Below are 16,218 nucleotides of genomic sequence, written 5' to 3'. Positions count from 1 at the left end.
TATTATGGCCTCGTGTAGACCCAGTGTACCACACGCTCTCAGAAACACATTCACATTGTCCTGGAGGAGAGGGAGGGGTAGAGGGGTAGAGAGGGAGGGGTAGAGAGGGAGGAGCAGTAGAGGTACTGGGAGTTACCATACAGAACAATCAGAGAAGGCTCGGCCTAAAGATGATCATATGACATGGTGGGAGGAGTCTCCAAATAGCTTCCCAGGATCCTTTTCGAACAAGTGGATCCTTGACAGTTTGACTAGCCGCTGAACCAATGTGTTGAACTACCCCAACTCAGTTTGTCATGTTCATCACATTACTAAATCCTTAAACAGTTTCAGATCTGCCACACTAAAGCAGGAAACCACAGAGACTCACTTCCTGAAAGACACCAGGTAGTCGAACTAGTGTCACACTGGCAGACGAGACATCTCACTGCAGTCTCAATATGAAATGTAGAACGGCTACACAGTGAACTCACCAGTCCGGCCATTGGAGTAGACAGTATGTTCATTCTCTTAATAACACCTGGTTTCAGCTGGTTGATTAGACTGAGAAAGAAGACAGAGAGACGAACAGATGAGTTAGACAGCATGACCGTCATCCACACCAGGAACCTGACACATAAAACCACTAAAGGGGGTTCATAGAACCACATCCTATGGACTCCATTCTCCAGATATATACACTACAGTTCCCACAATACTCACTGGCAGAGCAGGACTCCATTCTCCAGATATATACACTACAGTTCCCATAATACTCACTGGCAGAGCTCCCTTCTCCAGATATATACACTACAGTTCCCACAATACTCACTGGCAGAGCAAATCAATGTTTATATGTTTTTAAACATTGCTCTCCTTATGAAAAGGTCTGAGTCAATAAACACAACAAAAACAGGAAAATGACAAAGCCAAGCAGGGTAAAGGGGGGGGGGGGGGTAATGAGAAAGCCAAGCGGGGTAAAGGGGGGGGGTAATGAGAAAGCCAAGCGGGGTAAAGGGGGGCGGGGTAATGAGAAAGCCAAGCGGGGTAAAGGGGGGGGGGGGGGGGTAATGAGAAAGCCAAGCGGGGTAAAGGGGGGGGGGGGGGGTAATGAGAAAGCCAAGCGGGGTAAAGGGGGGGGGGGGTAATGAGAAAGCCAAGCGGGGTAAAGGGGGGGGGGGTAATGAGAAAGCCAAGCGGGGTAAAGGGGGGGGGGGTAATGAGAAAGCCAAGCGGGGTAAAGGGGGGGGGTAATGAGAAAGCCAAGCGGGGTAAAGGGGGGGGGTAATGAGAAAGCCAAGCGGGGTAAAGGGGGGGGGTAATGAGAAAGCCAAGCGGGGTAAAGGGGGGGGGTAATGAGAAAGCCAAGCGGGGTAAAGGGGGGGGGTAATGAGAAAGCCAAGCGGGGTAAAGGGGGGGGTAATGAGAAAGCCAAGCGGGGTAGAGGGGGGGGTAATGAGAAAGCCAAGCGGGGTAGAGGGGGGGGTAATGAGAAAGCCAAGCGGGGTAGAGGGGGGGTAATGAGAAAGCCAAGCGGGGTAGAGGGGGGGTAATGAGAAAGCCAAGCGGGGTAGATGGGGGGTAATGAGAAAGCCAAGCGGGGTAAAGGGGGGGTAATGAGAAAGCCAAGCGGGGTAGAGGGGGGGTAATGAGAAAGCCAAGCGGGGTAAAGGGGGGTAATGAGAAAGCCAAGCGGGGTAAAGGGGGGTAATGAGAAAGCCAAGCGGGGTAAAGAGGATGTTAGAAAACAGAAGCTCATTCTGAAAACATTTACTTATCTGTTCCCCGGCAGACCTTCATTGTAAATTAGAAAGTGTTATTTATTTAACTTAATATAACTAGCCAAGTCAGTTATGGTAAAAAAAAAGTACAAAAAAGTAAATACTCCTCTAGATGATGCATCATGGGTAATCAAAGTGTTTATTTAAAAACTGATGGGAGTTTTTAAATAAACTTGAATAATATTACAGTAATGAGATGTCCACAGACACTCTGTAGGTAATATGGTTTCATGTAGACTTCAACTAAACTGAACAAAAACAAAAACACAACATGTAATGTTGTTGGTCCCACATCCACCTGACAAGTGTGGCATAATATCAAGAAGATGATTAAACAGCATGATCATTACACAGGTGCACCTTGTGCTGGGGGGACAATAAAAGGCCACTCTAAAATGTGCAGTTTTATCACAACACAATGCCACAGATGTCCGAGGTTGAGTACAATTGGCATGCTGAATGCAGGAATGTCCACCACAGCTGCTGGTAGAGATTTCAATGTTAATTTCTCTACCATAAGCCGTTTTAGAGAATTTGGCAGTAAATCCAACCGGGCCTCACAACCGCAGGCGACATGCTGAAAAGTATCTCTGTCTGTAATAAAGCCATTTTGTGGGTAAAGACTCATTCTGATTGGCTGGACCTGGCTCCCAAGTGGGTGGGCCTATGCCCTCCCAGGTCCACCCATGGCTGAGCCCCTGCCCAGTCATGTGAAATCCATAGATTAGGGCCTAAATAATTTATTTTAATTGACTGATTAACTTAAAATGAACTCAGTCAATTCTGCATTTCTATTTCCTCCCCCCCTCTCTGTTGCACTGTTCTCTGTCTGAATGGTGCTGGGTCACATCATGCTGGGCTCAAGCCTATGGGGCACTGTTGCCCATCACCCTGGAGGGAGTCCTTTGTTCATTCATTCACTGTTCCCTTCACCCCCTTCATCTCTCCCTGTCCCCTACCCTTCACCCCTCCCTGTCCCCTACCATTCAATGAGTGAGCCTCTTGTCTGTTAAATGTATCACGTGGAACAATTACCCAAAACATAATTAAATAATGAATAAGACAGGTCTAAGTTTGGACTAGCGGAAACAATTAAACTTTCCCTCTTATAAAAAAAGTGTGAGACGCCTTTGACGTAGAGTTCTGTAGGCTGCTGTAGTCCATCAAAACCCCAATTTACCTGGATAGATTTAGTTCGGTACATCAACCCAATCATTGGATCAAACGAGATGTTTTGGAAGTGGTTATAAATGAATCCGCTCCGACTTACCTCCATCCACCGTTGAGCCTCGGTGAAGGCATCTTCACAGGTCACACTGGTCTGTTCTCTCCACTCCATCTTTACCACACGCTCCTCAAAACAGACAAGAAACGTTTTGGTTCTAGTTGAAAGAGAACAAGGGGGGAGAAAAAAAACGTCGGTCCTTATTGATATCGTTATGCCTCCCCTAAATACATACAAACAGCTTCAATCAAACCATTTCCCTGTCGACAGAAACACAATTATCCGGCGATGACGGTATTGTAAAAAAATGTGTTACCTGCGTCAAATTTCAGCTGCGAAACTTGAAAGTGTAAACTCTGCTCACCGGTGAACGATTCCAGTTAATTGACTTCCGAGCACCTCGCATGGGGGACGCTTTTTTTACCAAACATTATTGACACGTGCGATAACCGAAGTGGGCGTTTCCTGTTGTTTGCTACGTCATCCTGTTCTGCAGTTGACGGCGTTTCTCTGTACTGAACACCAGGGGGCGTCACGGAGTCATAACGCGGCCTGCGCTGGTCACGTCGCCGTCTTCAGTGAAGGAAGAAGTGGTTCCACTAAATAACACAGCCACCAAGTCACATTCCACAGCCACAAAGTCAACATTTGGCTACAAAACAAAAATGTGCTTTTTGGACTTCATCTGAGGTTTTGGGTTATGCATTAAGGTAAGCAGTGTGGTTAAGGTTAGGGGTAGGTTAGGGGTAGGTTTAAAATCTGCTTTTAAGAAGAGAAATTGTCACAGAGAGAGAGAGAAAGAGAAAGAGAGAGTCAGACAGACAGAGAGAGAGAGAGAGGAAGAGTCAGAGAGAGTCAGAAAGACAGAGAAAGAGAGAGGGAGAGAGAGAGAGAGAGGAAGAGTCAGAGAGTCAGAAATACATAGAGAAAGAGAGAGGGAGAGAGAGAGAGAGAGAGACAGAGAGAGGAAGAGAGAGAGAGACAGAGAGTCAGAGAGAGAGAGAGAAAGAGATAGAGGGAGAGTCAGAGAGAGAGAGGAAGAGGGAGAGTCAGAGAGAGAGAGGGAGAGTCAGAGAGAGAGAGGAAGAGGGAGAGTCAGAGAGAGAGAGAGAGAGAGACAGAGAGAGAGAGGAAGAGGGAGAGTCAGACAGAGAGAGAAAGAGAGAGACAGAAAGAGGAAGAGGGAGACAGAGAGAGACAGAAAGAGGAAGAGGGAGACAGAGAGAGACAGAAAGAGGAAGAGGGAGACAGAGAGAGAGGGGGGGTAAATAACAGTAAACTGTTTCACCACTCCAGTCTACTCTACGGCTTCAGTCTCAGTCCAGGTCTGGAAGGTATTTCTTCATCACGGTCTCTCTGTTTGGCTTTATTAGGAATATATTCAGCATCAACAACAGCATTTAGGGTCACAGCAGTATGTCGATGTATATTGGTTGCTTAAACAGTTTAGCAGATGTTATAACGGTGCCTCCGAATGCTTGTGTTACTAGCTCCTAACAGGGTAGAAACATGTTTATGTTACTAACTCCTAGAAACATGTTTATGTTACTAACTCCTAACAGGGTAGAAACATGTTTATGTTACTAACTCCTAACAGGGTAGAAAAATGTTTATGTTACTAACTCCTAGAAACATGTTTATGTTACTAACTCCTAGAAACATGTTTATGTTACTAACTCCTAGAAACATGTTTATGTTACTAACTCCTAACAGAGTAGAAACATGTTTATGTTACTAACTCCTAACAGGGTAGAAACATGTTTATGTTACTAACTCCTAGAAACATGTTTATGTTACTAACTCCCAACAGGGTAGAAACATGTTTATGTTACTAACTCCTAACAGGGTAGAAACATGTTTATGTTACTAACTCCTAGAAACATGTTTATGTTACTAACTCCTAGAAACATGTTTATGTTACTAACTCCTAGAAACATGTTTATGTTACTAACTCCTAACAGAGTAGAAACATGTTTATGTTACTAACTCCTAACAGGGTAGGAACATGTTTATGTTACTAACTCCTAGAAACATGTTTATGTTACTAACTCTAGAAACATGTTTATGTTACTAACTCCTAGAAACATGTTTATGTTACTAACTCCTAACAGGGTAGAAACATGTTTATGTCACAAACTCCTAACAGGGTAGAAACATGTTTATGTTACTAACTCCTAGAAACATGTTTATGTTACTAACTCCTAACAGGGTAGAACCATGTTTATGTCACTAACTCCTAACAGGGTAGAACCATGTTTATGTCACTAACTCCTAACAGGGTAGAAACATGTTTATGTTACTAACTCCTAACAGGGTAGAAACATGTTTATGTCACTAACTCCTAACAGGGTAGAAACATGTTTATGTTACTAACTCCTAACAGGGTAGAAACATGTTTATGTCACTAACTCCTAACAGGGTAGAAACATGTTTATGTTACTAACTCCTAGAAACATGTTTATGTTACTAACTCCTAGAAACATGTTTATGTTACTAACTCCTAACAGGGTAGAAACATGTTGATGTTACTGTTGCGTCAAAAGACAGGTATTCATATTCAAGGCGTTCAGATTTTCAACTGATTTCAAAGATAAAACACCAGCAGGGGGCGAAAGAGTGTATGCATTGTCAAACCCATCATTAGCTTGTGTTTCCCTGGGGAACATATATACCGGTGCTCCTTTGTGATAGCAGGTGGTGAAATGTTTGGTGGAAAAGCATTTCACTGGAAGTCCTTCACGGAAGAGGAGACTCTCATCCATACACATTCAGCTCATTTAGGATTCTGGAGACTCAACCGGTAGGCACATGGACATTGTTGTGTAAAATTGTTGCCAGTTAGGTGTTTATTTGTGTTGAGAATTTAGACCAATTGTCTAATTTAGTGTATAGTATAATTTAGATAATATGACTACATTAAGATTATATATTTAATTTGAAATGACCTTACTTGAAGTAATGTATATTTCTTTTTGTGTTTTGCCTTTAAAGGTTATCAACCTAACTAACTAAAGAACTAATTAACTAACTAACTGACTAAAGAAATAAAAGAAGTCAGAAGAAAATTGACTTGTCCCTTGCGTCCTTCAGTCCTTAAAGGCCTTTTTCAAGTTTGGGCAAAGAGGTGCAGTGTGAATCATACACAACTTGACAGTTACTAACTCCTAGAAACATGTTTATGTTACTAACTCCTAGAAACATGTTTATGTTGCTAACTCCTAACAGGGTAGAACATGTTTATGTTACTAACTCCTAACAAGGTGGAAACATGTTTATGTTACTAGCTCCAAACAGGTGTCTTGTCTTTGGCTATGCCGGATTAGGTGATATGACATGCTTTTCTATAAAATAATTTCTCTGTAATTAATATTACCTGATTAAGCTAATCAGGTAAATGTAATTAACTAGAAAGTCGGGGCACCACGAAAGAATGTTTATAGAGCTGTTATCTTCCCGAATAAACTCTTAAAGACCTAGTAATATTTTACATCAGTAGCAGTCAATATTAATCGTCACCTTATTTCAATCTCATCTGAAAGTTCTAAATTCTTGGTTATCTTCACGAACCCTGGCTAACAAGTTGAATCAGCAATACAAAATTGGGTTTTTAATTATTTATTTACCAAATACCTAACTAATCACACAGAATTACATATACACAGAATACAAATTATGTCATACAGAAAACATCCCTGGGGGACAGAACCTGTATGATGGCTGGTTACACAAAGAGAGGAGGTTGGGCTTGAATGAAAGAGCGGGAAGACTGAGGAACAAAGGGAGAATCTGTGCTATTGTAAATACAGTATCTTATGCATTCTAAATTACTGCCCATTTGGAAAAGGAAAATGCAATAAATATTTACTCTGAGCTGCGCTTCGGTAGGTTGGTCATAGATGCTGGCCGTGTTGGCCAACAGAGATCTTCCTGTCCTCTGAAGAATGTCTCTGGTGGTAAATTGTATATGTTGTAGTATCTTCGTTGTGTGTTAGACTGGATACGTCGTCCGTCCTTTCCTAGCCCACGTCTACAGCGGCCGCTGCTAACTCAACGGCTAGGAAGTATCACTTCTGTAGTGAATAAGAGTTCAAAGTTCATACCATTCACAACCAAAGCTCACGCTGAGGTTGGCTTAGTTCTGTACTTGACGTGTTAGTCCTTTTTAACACAGAGGCTGCAGACCTCACGTACCCGGAACACGAGGTTACATTTTCGTCAAGGGCTTATATAGTGGAGGGAGAGAAGGGTGTGTTTCATAGTTTATAACCTATGTCTCTTCACAGGGGCGGGCCACTGATTGAGCAGGGCTCTAACCTTATGAAAACCCAATTCTCTCATTTGGAAGCTAAAATTACATTTCATCTTTTCACAAATAGTTTCATATTTAAACATTTAAATTGCACAACAATTCCATGTGAATCTGATAACTAGAATGTGTAGACTTTCCCAGATACAGTTTATGTCATCAGTCATAATGTCTCAGATGACACCCGAACAGACATCATATACATTAAGTACCAACGCATATTTTCAACTGGTTCTATTACCGAAATATGGTTCCTTTCCCCCCACTTGTTTGATGTTCCCCGACACTCTATATTTAGCAAAGGCTATTCAAGAGTCCTTCAGTAGGGTCAGAGAGAGAGGGAAGGGAGAAAGGTATTTATGGGGGGGGTCATAAACCTTACCCTCAGGCCAACGTCATGACACAGGTCAGCCAAATAATATTACAATGAGCTATGTGAATAATCCGATATATGAATCCACAGTTTGAAAAACAGTATAAAAGAAACGGTCCAGTGTTTAACGTCTCTATAAACCACGGGGTCCGTAATGACTGACAGCCTCGATAAAGATGAGCAGCAATGACTATATAAAACCAGTCAATCAAACACTGAGCCATACCGTCTGCAAAAAAAAAGGGGGGAAATCACATTCCTCGCTTGTCAGAGCTGGACTCTAAGGTCTTTCTAAGGTTCAGGGTAGAGTACCGGGTGGTAGCTGGCTAGTAACAGGTTCAGGGTAGAGTACCGGGTGGTAGCCGGGTAGTAACAGGTTCAGGGTAGAGTACCGGGTGGTAGCTGGCTAGTAACAGGTTCAGGGTAGAGTACCAGGTGGTAGCCGGGTAGTAACAGGTTCAGGGTAGAGTACCGGGTGGTAGCCGGGTAGTAACAGGTTCAGGGTAGAGTACCAGGTGGTAGCCGGGTAGTAACAGGTTCAGGGTAGAGTACCGGGTGGTAGCCGGCTAGTAACAGTAACTAAGGTTCAGGGTAGAGTACTGGGTGGTAGCCATAACAGTGACTAAGGTGCAGGGTAGAGTACCGGGTGGTAGCCGGCTAGAAACAATGACTAAGGTTCAGGGTAGAGTACCGGGTGGTAGCCAGCTAGTGACAGGTTCAGGGTAGAGTACCGGGTGGTAGCCGGCTAGTGACAGGTCCAGGGTAGAGTACCGGGTGGTAGCCGGCTAGAAACAGTGACTAAGGTTCAGGGTAGAGTACTGGGTGGTAGCCGGCTAGTAACGGTGACTAAGGTTCAGGGTAGAGTACTGAGTGGTAGCCGGCTAGTAACAGTGACTAAGGTTCAGGGTAGAGTACCAGGTGGTAGCCGGCTAGTAACAGTGACTAAGGTTCAGGGTAGAGTACCAGGTGGTAGCCGGCTAGTAACAGTGACTAAGGTTCAGGGTAGAGTACCAGGTGGTAGCCGGCTAGTAACAGGTTCAGGGTAGAGTACCGGGTGGTAGCCAGGTGGTCTGGCAGCACCACCCTCTGGGGAGCCCTGTTGTTGCAGGCGGTGCAGTTGCCGTACCAGGCGGTGACACAGCCTGACAGGATGGGCATGTGGAGACCATGGAGAAGAACAGTCCTCATAATAAAGAAAATAAAAAATAAGAAAGGAAATCTTATAGCAAGAGATTCCTTTATGTGGTCTATAAAGAGCTTCCTTTATGTGGTCTAAAAAGAGCTTCCTTTTTGTGACATATAAAGAGCTTCCTTTTTCTGATGTATAAAGAGCTTCCTTTGTGTGATCTATAAAGAGCTTCCTTTATGTGGTCTAAGAAGAGCTTCCTTTTTGTGACATATAAAGAGCTTCCTTTATGTGGATCCATAAAGAGCTTCCTTTATGTGATCTATAAAGAGCTTCCTTTATGTGGATCTATAGAGAGTTTCCTTTATGTGATCGATAAATAGCCTCCTTTATGAGGATTTATAAAGAGCTTCCTTTATGTGATCAGTATAACACTGAACAGAGGAGAGGGGGGATGAGAGGAGAGGAGAGGGGGGATGAGAGGAGAGGAGAGGAGAGGGGGGGTGAGAGGAGAGGAGAGGAAGAGAAGAGAAGAGATAACATTAGCCCTTTTAACAGCAACATGTCACACGGTTATTTTCAGTGATCCGTCTTCGACCCCCAGAGAGCAAAGCAGAAGGCCAAGCACAGTGACATAGAAATAACTCCTTATCAAGAGGAAACCTCAAGAGGAAACAGACAGAGAGGAGGGACATCTATCTACTCTGGCAGTCAGGGGTAGACAGATAGAGCAAGGTGTGACTGTCTGTCTGTCTGTCAGTCAGACAGACAGACAGACAGAGCAAGGTGTGACAGACAGACAGACAGAGCAAGGTGTGACAGACAGACAGACAGACAGATAGACAGAGCAAGGTGTGACAGACAGATAGATAGATAGAGCAAGGTGTGACAGACAGACAGACAGAGCAAGGTGTGACAGACAGACAGACAGACAGACAGACAGAGCAAGGTGTGACAGACAGGCAGACAAGCAGAACAGACAGACAAATCAAATCAAATTGTATTGGTCACATGCGCCGAATACAACCGGTGTAGACCTTACAGTGAAATGCTTACTTTACAAGCCCTTAACAAACAGTGTAGTTTTAAGGAAAATACATAAATACCAACAACAACAACAACGCAACAGACAGGCAGGCAGACAGGCAGGCAGGCAGGCAGCGGCAGGCAGGCAGGCAGGCAGGCAGGCAGGCAGGCAGGCAGCAGACAGACAGACAGACAGAAAGATTAACAGGCAGGCAGGCAGGCAGACAGGCAGACAAGACAAGACAGGACAGACAGGTCAGGACAGAGCTATAGGTGGAAGGTAAAACTATGTTGAGCAGCAGTAATCTGTGGTTAAAGTGTGAGCTGGTTTACCATTAAGTCTGATGGTGGCTGTCTGTCTGGGAGGAAGTTGCATTGTGGGTTATATGTCTGACTAAACACTAAAACCACCACATGTCTCTCTACAACCCAGAGACTGATGCTGCAAGTCAGAGGGGTTACAGTGCAGCAGGACACAGTCTGTTCACGGTTACGTTCACCAATGTTTTGGTTGTGGTTTATATTCCTATCAAATAAACAAACTAAAACATCTATCCTATTTTGGCTCTCTAAACAGCCGTGGGCGGGACGTCATGCTGTTGATTGATGGGATGCCTGAACGTCAGCGTCCAACCAGAGTCCCTGGAGCCTCAGAGAACGGTGAGAGGAAGTGATGCGGTGTGTGTGTCTACATTAAAACCCTGGTCTCTTCCTGTGTGTACTCAAGTCCCCATCCTCTCTGTTCCTGTTAGCGGTGCTACTGGTGGTGTTGCCGTCGGGGCGACAGCTAGTTAATGGTAGAGAGAGAGAGAGCAACAGGAAATGTGTGGGTAGTGTCTGTCTAGCTCTGGACCGCATCAGGGGCCCATCAGGGCCTCACTTAAATCAACAGACAAAGCAGTAGAAAGGCTGAACCACTCTGTTCTGTTCTGTTAGAGTGGGCCCACTGCCATGGACCTGTCCTCAACTCTACATTTACATTACATTTTACATTTAAGTCATTTAGCAGACGCTCTTATCCAGAGCGACTTACAAAATGGTGCATTCACCTTATGATATCCAGTGGAACAACCACTTTACAATAGTGCATCTAAATCTTTTAAGGGGGGGGGGTTAGAAGGATTACTTTATCCTATCCTAGGTATTCCTTAAAGAGGTGGGGTTTCAGGTGTCTCCGGAAGGTGGTGATTGACTCCGCTGTCCTGGCGTCGTGAGGGAGCTTGTTCCACCATTGGGGTGCCAGAGCAGCGAACAGTTTTGACTGGGCTGAGCGGGAACTGTGCTTCCTCAGAGGTAGGGGGGCCAGCAGGCCAGTGGTGGATGAACGCAGTGCCCTTGTTTGGGTGTAGGGCCTGATCAGAGCCTGAAGGTATGGAGGTGCCGTTCCCTTCACAGCTCCGTAGGCAATCACCATGGTCTTGTAGCGGATGCGATCTTCAACTGGAAGCCAGTGGAGAGAGCGGAGGAGCGGGGTGGCGTGAGAGAACTTGGGAAGGTTGAACACCAGACGGGCTGCGGCGTTCTGGATGAGTTGTAGGGGTTTAATGGCACAGGCAGGGAGCCCAGCCAACAGCGAGTTGCAGTAATCCAGACGGGAGATGACAAGTGCCTGGATTAGGACCTGCGCCGCTTCCTGTGTGAGGCAGGGTCGTACTCTGCGAATGTTGTAGAGCATGAACCTACAGGATCGGGTCACCGCCTTGATGTTAGTGGAGAACGACAGGGTGTTGTCCAGGATCACGCCAAGGTTCTTAGCACTCTGGGAGGAGGACACAAGGGAGTTGTCAACCGTGATGGCGAGATCATGGAACGGGCAGTCCTTCCCCGGGAGGAAGAGCAGCTCCGTCTTGCCGAGGTTCAGCTTGAGCTGGTGATCCGTCATCCACACTGATATGTCTGACAGACATGCAGAGATGCGATTCGCCGCCTGGTTATCAGAAGGGGGAAAGGAGAAGATTAATTGTGTGTCGTCTGCATAGCAATGATAGGAGAGACCATGTGAGGATATGACAGAGCCAAGTGACTTGGTGTATAGCGAGAATAGGAGAGGGCCTAGAACAGAGCACTGGGGGACACCAGTGGTGAGAGCGCATGGTGCGGAGACAGATTCTCGCCATGCCACCTGGTAGGAGCGACCTGTCAGGTAGGACGCAATCCAAGCGTGGGCCGCGCCGGAGATGCCCAACTCGGAGAGGGTGGAGAGGAGGATCTGATGGTTCACAGTATCAAAGGCAGCAGATAGGTCTAGAAGGATGAGAGCAGAGGAGAGAGAGTTAGCTTTAGCAGTGCGGAGAGCCTCCGTGACACAGAGAAGAGCAGTCTCAGTTGAATGCCCAGTCTTGAAACCTGACTGATTAGGATCAAGAAGGTCATTCTGAGAGAGATAGCAGGAGAGCTGGCCAAGGACGGCACGTTCAAGAGTTTTGGAGAGAAAAGAAAGAAGGGATACTGGTCTGTAGTTGTTGACATCGGAGGGATGTCTCAACTCTGCTCTCCTATTCTCCTATTCTTCTATTCTCCTATTCTCCTATTCTCCTATTCTCCTTTCCTCTCCTCTCCTCTCCTCTCTTCTCCTCTCCTCTCTTCTGCTGTTCTCTCCTCTCCTGTTCTCTCTACTCCACTCTACTGTAGTCTCCTCTCCTCTCCTCTCCTCTCCTCTCTTCTGCTGTTCTCTCCTCTCCTGTTCTCTCTACTCCACTCTACTGTAGTCTCCTCTCCTCTACTCTACTCTACTCTACTCTACTCTACTCTACTCTACTCTACTCTACTAACCCCTTGTAAACCAACACTTGACCAAAGAGGAGGACATAACAACTAGTACTAACAGACTGATGAATTACAAAATGTCTCCCCTCTCCTCTCTCCCTCTCCCCCTCTCTCCTCTCTCCCCTCTCCCCTTCTCTCCTCTACCCCTCTCTCCTTCCCCTCTCTCCCCCTTTCTCCTCTCTCTACTCCTCTCTCTCCCCCTCTCTCCCTCTCCCCTCTCTACTCTCCCTCTCCCCTCTCTACTCCCCCTCTCCCCTCTCCCCTCTCTCCTCTCTCCTTCCCCTCTCCCCTCTCCCCTCTCTACTCTCCCTCTCTCCCTCTCCCCTCAACCTCCTCTCTCTCCTTCCCCTCTCTCCTCTCCAGTCTCTGTCTGTGTTGTCCCCTCCTGAGATAGACAGGGCGGTTCTGAAGAGGAAGATGTTCGGCCCAGTTCCTTCGAGACCTCTAGATATACGCAACCCTGTGACCCAAACTCCTTCCAGCCCCAGACAGAGCCTGTAGATCTGTCAACCAGCCGCTCCAGGACTTCTCCAACATCCACATGGTTCTCTCTGTGCCCCCTACCGTCCACCTCCATCACCAGGCCTTCATCATCCTCCTCCTCCTCTGTCATTACGTGTGTCCCGAAGAGTCCTGCTATATCAGGTCCCGGCAGGAGAGGCCTTTGGGGTTTTGTCAGAGGGTACCTCGTCACACCCCTCTCCTCCAGCCCTGCCCCTCTTCATGCCCACCGTACGCCCGTAGTGGTGCGGCCCACACCCCTGCTCTACACCCACCCAGCACACAGCAGAACCCTGGCGGTAACCCGACGTCCACATCACCGTGGTGACGGCCAGGACGATGAGCTGCCAACCATGAGACTGGACAGTGTGACAGAGATGTGACAGGCTGTAACCAGACTGGGTCATGAGTGAGTACCGAGATGGGACGGGCTGTAACCAGACTGGGTCAGGGCTGACTACAGAGATGGGACGGGCTGTAACCAGACTGGGTCATGAGGGACTACAGAGATGGGACGGGCTGTAACCAGACTGGGTCATGAGTAAATACAGAGATGGGACGGGCTGTAACCAGACTGGGTCATGAGTAAATACAGAGATGGGACGGGCTGTAACCAGACTGGGTCATGAGTAAATACAGAGATGGGACGGGCTGTAACCAGACTGGGTCATGAGTAAATACAGAGATGGGACGGGCTGTAACCAGACTGGGTCATGAGTAAATACAGAGATGGGACGGGCTGTAACCAGACTGGGTCATGAGGGACTACAGAGATGGGAAGGGCTGTAACCAGACTGGGTCATGAGTGAGTACAGAGATGGGAAGGGCTGTAACCAGACTGGGTCAGGGCTGACTACAGTAGTCTTCCATTCCACCTCTTCACTCCATCTAGTGGCAAAAGAAGAGACCGTCAGAAAATACCATTTAAATGTATTGAAACAGTCTGGATTTGTCCAATAGGAGACAGCAACACAGTTCATTGATAAATAGCAGGATAAAATGGGATACAACGTGGTGTAATGATTGATTGACTGATTGATTGATTGATTGATTAACTGACTGATTGATTGATTGACTGACTGACTGACATATTGATTGATTGACTGACTGATTGATTGATTGACTGACTGACTGACATATTGATTGATTGACTGACTGACTGACTGACTGACTGACTGACTGATTGATTGATTAACTGATTGATTGATTCATTGACTGACTGATTGATTGACTGATTGACTGATTGATTCATTGACTGATTGATTGATTCATTGACTGACTGACTGACTGACTGATTGATTGATTGTTGCAGCTCCATCTTAGCCGGTGGTATCCAGAGCATGAGAGTAGGTCATGTGACCAGGTCAGGGGGCGTGTCCACAGGTGTGAGTTTTACGGCTGTAACAAGGAGTACACCAAGAGTTCCCACCTCAAGGCCCACAGACGCACACACACAGGTAGGTCACACACACACACACACACACACACACACACAGACACCGGTGGCTGATCCTGTACAACAACACCTATCATACTACTGGCTGACCCTGTACAACAACACCTATCATACTACTATGGCTGACCCTGTACAACACCTATCATACCACTATGGCTGACCCTGTACAACAACACCTGTCATACTGCTATGGCTGACCCTGTACAACAACACCTATTATACTACTATGGCTGACCCTGTAAAACAACACCTATCGTACTACTATGGCTGACCCTGTACAACAACACCTATCGTACTACTATCGCTGACCCTGTACAACAACACCTATCGTACTACTATGGCTGACCCTGTACAACAACACCTATCGTACTACTATGGCTGACCCTGTACAACAACACCTATCATACTACTATGGCTGACCCTGTACAACAACACCTATCATACTACTATGGCTGACCCTGTACAACAACACCTATCATACTACTATGGCTGACCCTGTACAACAACACCAATCATACTACTATGGCTGACCCTGTAAAACAACACATTACACTGCACCTGTCACCTATCCGGTGTCTGTGACAGTAAAAACATCATCTATCTTCTCTGTTCCAGGTGAGAAGCCGTACAAGTGCACGTGGGACGGGTGTACCTGGCGTTTTGCCCGTTCTGACGAGTTGACCCGCCACTACAGGAAACACACGGGGGTGAAGCCCTTCAGGTGTGGCGACTGCGAACGCTCCTTTTCCCGCTCAGATCACCTGGCCCTGCACAGACGCAAACACACACCGATCTGAGGGACGGACGGACGGACAGACGGACGGACAGACAGACACTGATCTGAGGAGGAACGGACAGACAGACAGACAGACAGACAGACAGACAGACAGACAGACAGACAGACAGACAGACAGACAGACAGACAGACAGACAGACAGACAGACAGACAGACAGACAGACAGACAGACAGACAGACAGACAGACAGACAGACAGACAGACAGACAGACAGACAGACAGACAGACAGACAGACAGACAGACAGACAGACAGACAGACAGACAGACAGACAGACAGACAGACAGACAGACAGACAGACAGACAGACAGACAGACAGACAGACAGACAGACAGACAGACAGACAGACAGACAGACAGACAGACAGACAGACAGACAGACAGACAGACAGACAGACAGACAGACAGACAGACAGACAGACAGACAGACAGACAGACAGACAGACAGACACTGAGACAAACAGTAGATGGACTGTTGTAGCCTGCAAGTGTACCGATGGGTCAGTAGACAGAACAGTAGGAAAGGTCCACTAAGGTTGAGAAGCCAGACAGGTCATTCAACATGTTTTAAACTCGGATTGAAAGAACAAGTGTCCAAGTACCAAAATTATTTGTCTAATGTATTTTATTCTGTTTTCCATACAAATTAAACTGTGAATTAAATGTATACTAAAATACAAATGTGTCAAATGTTAAAATGACATTGATTTATTAATTTATTGTACTATAATGTCTGAATTCTCTTAATTACGTTTCAAAGAAGATATAGTTTGTATTCTGAGACATCACAGTGAGAAGACGACATTGGAGCAGATTCTATATATATCCACTAGGAGGCAGTATATTATATATATATATATCCACTAGGGGGCAGTATATTCTATA

At 46.1% G+C, this 16,218-nt stretch overlaps 1 protein-coding gene and 1 long non-coding RNA gene across 2 annotated transcripts; one reads left to right on the top strand and one right to left on the bottom strand.

Moving 5' to 3' along the window:
• Window positions 1-7: 7 nt before the first annotated feature.
• On the bottom strand, window positions 8-4,216 carry LOC145867214 (uncharacterized). The gene is made up of 4 exons (XR_014383264.1): window positions 3,302-4,216; window positions 3,031-3,142; window positions 474-543; window positions 8-60 (listed from the first exon to the last, which is right to left on the bottom strand). It is a non-coding gene; the product is annotated as an uncharacterized LOC145867214 (long non-coding RNA).
• A 6,193-nt stretch (window positions 4,217-10,409) lies between these two features.
• LOC106575928 (Krueppel-like factor 12) lies at window positions 10,410-15,534 on the top strand. Its single transcript, XM_082971268.1, has 4 exons — window positions 10,410-10,476; window positions 12,973-13,462; window positions 14,386-14,540; window positions 15,155-15,534. The coding sequence occupies exons 1-4, from the start codon at window positions 10,410-10,412 to the stop codon at window positions 15,334-15,336; spliced, it is 894 nt and encodes a 297-aa protein (XP_082827394.1). The 3' UTR covers window positions 15,337-15,534.
• The last annotated feature ends 684 nt before the right edge of the window (window positions 15,535-16,218 follow it).

Source organism: Salmo salar, unplaced genomic scaffold (genome assembly GCF_965601325.2).
Source record: "Salmo salar unplaced genomic scaffold, fSalSal1 ptg000229l, whole genome shotgun sequence".
In the NCBI taxonomy this organism is placed as follows: domain Eukaryota; kingdom Metazoa; phylum Chordata; class Actinopteri; order Salmoniformes; family Salmonidae; genus Salmo; species Salmo salar.
The sequence above is the reverse complement of the archived record's forward strand: the minus strand, read 5'-3'. Positions and strand labels throughout refer to the sequence as shown.